Source organism: Neovison vison, chromosome 4 (genome assembly GCF_020171115.1).
Source record: "Neovison vison isolate M4711 chromosome 4, ASM_NN_V1, whole genome shotgun sequence".
Taxonomy (NCBI): domain Eukaryota; kingdom Metazoa; phylum Chordata; class Mammalia; order Carnivora; family Mustelidae; genus Neogale; species Neogale vison.
This window is the reverse complement of record NC_058094.1, coordinates 53244390-53252486: the sequence shown is the minus strand read 5'-3', so window position 1 is coordinate 53252486 and position 8097 is coordinate 53244390. Positions and strand designations below refer to the sequence as shown.

At 36.9% G+C, this 8097-nt stretch overlaps 1 protein-coding gene across 1 annotated transcript; it reads right to left on the bottom strand.

Moving 5' to 3' along the window:
* Positions 1-570: 570 nt before the first annotated feature.
* Positions 571-4198, bottom strand: LOC122905570 (myelin P2 protein). Its single transcript, XM_044247115.1, has 4 exons — positions 4117-4198; positions 2277-2449; positions 1657-1758; positions 571-621 (listed from the first exon to the last, which is right to left on the bottom strand). The coding sequence occupies exons 1-4, from the start codon at positions 4187-4189 to the stop codon at positions 571-573; spliced, it is 399 nt and encodes a 132-aa protein (XP_044103050.1). The 5' UTR covers positions 4190-4198.
* Between the last annotated feature and the right edge of the window lie 3899 nt (positions 4199-8097).

Sequence of the window (8097 nt, the reverse complement as noted above, 5' to 3'; positions counted from 1 at the left end):
CTGACTAGTAAGAAGCCTGAGAAAACTTTTTGGGAGTAAGGAAATGTACCATTATCTGGATCAGGATGTGAGTTATATGGGCGCGTGCATTTGTCACAATAGATTGAACTCTACCCTTAATATCTGTGCATTTCACTGTCCATAGGGAGTGGAGACTGCCCTCTGCCTGAACTAGAACTTTGATTTAAAACAACCCCTTCTTGTAGTTTGTCTCACTTCCCATCTTCCTCCCCATTGACTTCCTTTTACGTTACTTGCTTTACTATCCTTTTGATATACAAAGTACAACATAAGTTAGAATTTCACAGCTAATTAAATGACATTATCAACTATTTAGCTGTGGCGAATATACATACTTTAATACAGTAAGGAAATGCATGCAAATTGAAAATGTTTAAGAAACACTGAATTTTAGATTAATCCTCACTTTAGGCCTTTACCTATCTCATCTGTTAAGACAAAAGCAAAAGCAGAGAAACAAATTGCAGAGCAGTTGGGGCCTTGCCAATGAAAACCGTTGATTTCCAACATAAAATGATCAAATATCACTTCAATGAGGAAATGATTTTCTCAGACCTTCTCATAAATTCTGGTGCAGACCACGCCCTTCATTTTACATTCCTTGAGAAAAGAGAAAGATTCATTGAGTATCTAAAACTAAAACTAGGGAACGACAAATTTGCACATAGCAACAGAAGATAAAAACAAGCTCATAAGATTAAACTTAGAAAGGAGTAGAACATCAGTATGTCAAGTCTCTGGCAATTTGGAATTATGACCATCGAAACAGGAGAAGCAGTTTTGACATCATTCTATGTTACTATGTGGAAGAATTTTCTTAAAGTGACAAGTTTTAATGCATAATTTGCGTGCATTTAAATTCACTAAAAGTGGATTTCAAAACTATATGCGTATTTGCATCAACTGAGGAACATTTAAAAATACTGATGGTTCCTTCTCTCCCAAGAGATCTGCATTTAATTAATCTGTGTTGAGAGCCCCATACTGGTGTTAACTCCCCATGCAAATCTACTTTGTAGCTAAGGATAAGAACCTCTAAACTAAAGAGAAAAAAGAACATTTAAAATGACATGAGTCTATGTTCAATGTATGTATTAGTAAGCACAGAAGCTAAAACAAGAAAATTACTAGATGTCATCACACGTAACCCTGGACATTACTCTTGATCTGCTGACTAAAAGGTCTCCCATGAGCTGAGCTTAAATCACTGACACGGTGGAGTCCAAGTTACTTTGAATTCTTGGAAGCAAAACACTCAGATACCTACAAATATTATGTAATTGAGCCGTTAGGCAGGTTTGTTTTGCATTTATAACTTGGACTTGCTTTTCTCTTTGTGAGTCCAAAATAGGGAGATTCAACCATTCTTTCTTTGACTTACTGTTACTTTTTTTGGTGTTGTTACTCCTAAAATAACACATGAGCTTTGTTGTTTCTAAAATCTTGCATCTATACTTGAAGTGCTATAGAGGAGTCTTCAGGACTGGAATATTGTCTAACCACTAGCTCTGACTTTATTCTTAGCCATTCTTTTTCATGGTATTACAAAGAAAAAAGAATACTTTGAAAACAATGTAACCAATTTCCCTATTTAAATACCATTATTTTTGTATTTAGAAGCAAAAATAATCTTACCACTACCATTTTCCCATCCACCAGCTTTCTTTTTATTGTCGTCTCTTTGCCATCCCATTTCTGTACTTGATTCAACGAGCCTCTTGACAAGGTCACGACGCTCTGCAATGACAAGCTCACATAATCGAGTTGCTTGGACCGTAGTTGATTAAAGAAGCAGTTCATTTGGTATCGAACTGTTTTCATAATAGACATCTCATGAAGAACATTTTCTATTCAATTTAATTTAATTTATTTTTTTAGAGGAGGCTCCACACCCAATGTGAGGCTCAATCTCCCAGTCCTGAGATCAAGCAAGGTGCCCCCAAGGCACATTCTTTTTTTTTTTTTAAAGATTTTGTGTATTTCACAGAAAGAGCATGCACATGCGTGAACACAAGCAGGGGGAGCGTCAGGCAGAGGGAGGAGCAGGTTCCCCACTGAGCAGGGAGCCCGATGCGGGGCTCAAACCCAGGACCCTGGATCATGACATGAGCCAAAAGCAGATGCTTAACTGACAGAGCCACCCAGGTGTCCCAATTTTCAATAGAATGGCATAGTCTACCCTTTTGAATACTAACAGGAAGTATCTTCTCAAGCTGGAGAATGAGCTAACTTTGAAGAGAAACATTAAAGTTTACCTTTGTTTTCCTGTTGTCGGCTGTGGTTTCTTCAAATTCCTGACCTAACTTAAAGGAGATCTCTGTATTTTTAAATGTACTCTCAGTCCTTATAGTTATAATATCCCCTTTCTTGCTGATGATCACACGGGGTTTGGCCAAGTTTCCCAGTTTTCTGGTGGCTAACCCCACACCTGAAAATCAAGAGAATGTTAGAATTATGTTGACAAGGAGATGTATCTGTAGAGACTACACATGGCCACTTTCTATCCTCACTTGTTCGTCTGGTGTGGAGACGGTGCGCAGTATCACTGACTACTGAGGACCTCCTCCCATGTTTCACCATCTAACGGAAATGCGTGTCCATTGACTTAAATATTTTAAGTTTATTATTACAAGAGTAATATCTGCAGATTTTAAAGATAAACATGTTTAACTTAAATAGTGCAAGTTAACTCCTTTTACATCTAATCCCACAGTCTTTGAAAATCACCAGTGTTTTGTATGAATCATTCCAGACATTTTAGTTTTTTACATATAAATACTATGGATGTTTTTAAAATGCACTATGACAGATACACACTGTTCTTTCATTTTTTTTCTCTTCAGTAATATATTGTGGATATAGAAAAGAACTCTCCCCACATCCTTAATAGAATCCTATTTCTGCAATTTTATTGTGGCTTCTAAATTAACTGGTGGGAAAAATCTATCCATCTCCTTTCAAGATCTCTATCATTACATGTAATCACAAATAAACTAATGTTTTAAAATTTTCCTTGTTTGGAAAAAAACACAAAATTAAACTCTCAAGTTTTATTACTACTATTACCAAGACTATATACGTGGGAAAGGAGAAATTACTAAGACTAAATACATGGAAAAGGAGAAATGTCAAATGAGAGCAATAAATGAAGGGAAAACTAGTTTCATATAAATATATGAAAATATATATTCTATATAATCTCCACAATAGAGCCTGAGAACCTACATTATATCGAACCCCGAGGTGATCTTATGCATTCTAAATTTGAAAATGACAGAATTAGGGATTCTGTCATTGAGGCTCTTGTATTTTTCTTCTTCCTCAGCTGTAAAGTCAAATCCTTAAGTCCAACCAACCTCACGGTACAGATCTGTCCCCATAAGTTCTCATAGTTTTCTAGGCAACGTAACATGATTTTGCTCATTTTACCTAAGAATACAACTCTTCTCATAAGCTTTCTATGCAGGTAAGTAAAATTACAGGCCCTTTGTCAAGCATAGAAACCCGGGTCATTGGCACCACTTTCGATTATATTTATATAGCTCTGGGAATTTCCAAAGACAATTCATACTTGTTGTGCTCATATCATGGAACATTCCTAGAAATAGTATAAAATAAAGTTGATAAAACTAAGAACTGGATTTTCCGTCTTCATCCATCGCTTCAAATACAGGAAATTCTGATGTTAGCCTAACAGAAATTAGTGTAAACGTCTGGTTTAGCTAAACACCAAAATTTTAAATTGAAGTTTTCTATTAACTTCAATTCCTTATCTTATAAGCGTTTCAGCTGTTATTAAAGGAACCAGAGGATGGGTTGCCTAAGCCTTTAAAATTTCTTTTCTCTGAAAGCAAAGCCCTACTGATACAAAACTACCTTTGAAATCAGTGGGAGCTCCACACAATTAAGCAGCTCTTAGGTTAAAATCTATTAAAATTTCCACAAATGAAATGCAATAAATTATTGGAATGACCAGAGATTAATTGCAGGAAAGGATTATAATTCAGCCTGTGCAAATTTAGTTAGAAGGAAATAGGCATGTAGCTTTCTCAAAAAAGGGTCTTCTCAACCAGAGCCACAAGAAACATTTCTTACCCAGAGCTTTCATGTAATCATCAAAGTGTTCACTGGAGACAAGTTTCCAGGTACCCAAGAATTTGTTGCTCATTGTGATGGAGGAGAATTCAACCCAGTTCTAGATGAGATTCAGGAGACTCAGATGCTGAAGCCTCAGAAGATTCTTTTCAAAGACGTCCAAAGCATGTGACTCTCATAGAGACCCAATGGGGAAAAGCAGTATCAGGATTGGGCAATGAATCATCCATTGGGACAAAAGAAACCCCCACATAATGTTTTCTTAGTCTCCAAAAAAATTTTTTTTAAAGATCAACGAGAGCACTATTTGAACCTTCAAAAAAATTTTTGGTCAATCTTACATTTTTAAGAAGTGCTTAGTCTTTAATGCTTTGGAAAAGACTCCATGAATTGAATCCTATACCAAACTAAATTATATTAGCGTGAATGAGAGAGAGAGAGAGAGAGAGAGAGAGAGTGTGTGTGTGTGTGTGTGTGTGTGTGTTTAGGCATCTTAGTCACTCTCAATCCTGAGTCTGCACAATTAAGAATTCTTATTGAAAGAGAAGAAAGAAAGGAAAATGTCCATGAGTATTGTGATAACTGCCTCAAATATGTTGTGGGAGAGAAATGCAGGGAAGCAGTGTGAGGAAGTATTCATAGGTAAGGGAGGCTTGGCATAGTTCACATATCCCAGGCAGGCAGAGTAGGCAGACAATACGGTCAGTCTATTACAACAGAGCACAGAAATTGTATTCATGGGATGTATAAAAAGTAGCACTAGAACATGATGTGGCTTTGGTACAACAAAGATTTTCATCTAAAAAAAAAAAAAACTTAAGTCCAAATTGAGCAGGTTCTTAGTTAATACAACAATTTTGAGTTTAAGCCCTTTAAAATAAATCTTCAGTTTTATAAAGAGAAGGATTTTCTATATAAATAATTCTAATGTATACTGAGACTGGTCCTTGTGGGCCAGTCACCATGCCAAGTGCTTTTTATGGATTATCTCATTTAATTCTCTCAATACCTCCGAGAGTTAAGTACTATTATTACATCCATTTTACCAATGAGCAGGTCAGGTAACTTGCTCCCAGGACTTGAATGAGGAGAGGCAAGGTTTGGACGTGGCCTTGTTCTCTAGCCCGGACTTGGGATTATTATCTTACATTGCTCCCTTTACATCACATATGCGCAGAGGCCTTGGCCAAAGGTCAGATGATACTGACATCACCATGTGACTAAACAGAGATATTCATTTCTGGCCCCAAATCAGGAGAGGTAAAAGTCAAGAGATGAGGCATGCAGGCTACTATGGTACATCAGAGCCCAAGTCTTTGACTAGAGGGAGCAGATATAAAACTACTTCAAATGTAGGTGTTGCTCCTCAGAATACCTTCTTGCTGCCATAACTTTTCCTAGTGGTTTTTTATATTGCCATCAGTCCTGACTGTGAGGTTGTAAATATTTTTACACAGGTTGGCTCTCTTTACAACAATGGAATATTTTCCCATGATCAGTTTGCTCATTAACAGGTAGACCTGCTGGCCTCCTGGGCTTAGGTTACCAATGTCAGGGGTGAGCCACAATGATTGCATTTATATTGTTAGGGTGCAAGGTGGGTCAAGATATGGAAACATACACTGTGAGTCCAAGTATCACCTTACATTACTCATGCATGGATAATCAAAGTGGGAATGAAACAGTGACTAGAAAATTTCCTCAGTTAAGCAACTAACCCAGTCCTAGGCCCAGGAGAATATAACTGGAGGAAGGTCATTATACTCGGATAGAAGAAACAGCTATGAAGAAAAGGGGGCTTTTAATTAGAAAATGTATTATTTTCTTTTTTTAAGATTTTCTTTATTTGAGAGAGAGAGAGAAAGTGGGAGGGAGTGGGAGAGAGAATCTGAAGCAGACTCCACACTGAGTACATAGCCCAACCCAGGGCCCAAACCCACAACTGTGAAATCCTGACTTGAGCCCAAACAGAGTTGGTTGCTTAACTGACTGAGCCACCTTGGTGCCCCAAGAATGTGATATTTTCTTATCCAAAACACTTAATAAAAATGCATGATGGTATCATTTTGTCCTCAAAAAATTTTTTTTTGTGACCCTACTTTATTGAGAAGTGTAACATTCAAAATTTAGGAGTTCTGCCTAAATCTGTAAAGGACTCTCAAACCACCCCACTTGAGGTGATCCCTTGTATTCAGAGGGACTGGTAAAGGAGAGTGGTATGAGTTTTCAGCAGTCCCTGATTGTACATGGGCATAGCCGCGGAGTTAAAATATAAACATTGAGGGGCACCTGGGTGGCTGAGTGGGTTAAAGCCTCTGCCTTCGGGACAGGTCATAATCCCAGGTCCTGAGATGGAGCCCTGCATCAGGCTCTCTGCTCAGCAGGGAGCCTACTTCCTCCTCTCTGTCTCTCTGCTTGCCTCTCTGCCTGTTTATGATCTCTGTCAAATAAATAAATAAAATCTTAAAAAAAAAAAATATATATATATATACATATATATATATAAACATTGAGGGGCGCCTAGGTGGCTCAGTAAGTTCAAACCTTTGCCTTCGGCACAGGTCATGATCCCAGGGTCCTGGAATCAAGCCCTGCATTGGGCTCTCTGCTCAGCAGGGAGCCTGCTTTCTCCTCTCTCTCTGCCTGCCTCTGCCTACTTGTGATCTCTGTCTGTCAAATAAATAAATAAATAAAATCTTTTAAAATATATATATATATATATATAAACATTGAGCTATGTATTGGCAGGGCTTTTAACTTTGAAGCAATTTTAAACAAAGAAAAGAATTTCTGTTTTAGCTTAACAGCAAGGTACCTGCCTGCTGGAATGAACCAGATGTATCCAGACAAAGATAAAATGCTGAGGCTGGTATGTGAGTCAAAGGCCCAGATCAAAGCAATGAGTGAAGATCCACACTAAAGCCGGCTTGAGACAGTAAGTCAATCCTAGCTAAGCAAGTCATTAGTATCCCAGTGAAAAAGAATGGATAATAAACACCAGAACCATACTATCACTAGATAGATTTATTTAGACTTGAACTTAAATATTTATAGTAGTAGTAGTCTGTTTATACCATGGATTCACCTTTCATAGATTTATTGCCTATGTAAATTATCATGATAAGGCAAGCTACTTGAATCATACACTGAAAAGAGCACCCAGAGGTCCACACAAAATAAAGAAAGCTTGTTCTTTATCATATATCATGTAAATATTCTTCACACCATTGTCATCAAGCTACATCCAGTTATATATTCAGAAAAGTGATAACCAGACGTCCTATAGTAAATAAACAAAGAATTCATGATCATCCACTTGAGGGCTAAAGATCTGACTCCATTCCTTTCATTCATTTAATTGCAAAAATATTGAGAGCCTACTAAGTTCTAGGCACTGTTCAAGGTTAAAAATCATTGAATAAAATTCCATGCTCTTTTTGGAGCTTACTTTCTATAGTAAAATTATTATACTTGTAAAATAGAAATACTATGATCATAATTGGTAGCATGAAAAGCACACCAAATAATGTGTTATTATGAATAAAATGGGCATTTTAAAAAATAATTGAATAAACAAAAATGGACTTCAGAATTTTCACTTCCTTATGAGAGATGAATTAATTAAACTAAATTTCCAACTATGACATCTTAGAAAAAACAGATTTTTTTTTTTAATTCTTCAAAGCTCCAGAGAGATAAAAAAGCAGAGAAAAATTAAGGGTCTAAGATTTGGGTGAAAAAGGCAAGGCCAGAGAAACAGTTGCAATATTTAGGGCTACTGGCCCTCTAGGGATTAATGAATTCTGCAAAAGGCAGATGAGAGACAGAAGTGTGAGGAATATTTGTAACCGTGTTATAAGGTATAGGGGAAAAATGAAGGAGAATCCTGGTTAATCATCATGCTTTGGTTTAGGACTTTGAAAGGGTGCAGCATAGGGAAAAAGGTGAATTAAATAGGCCTGTGCTAATGTCAATTCAATT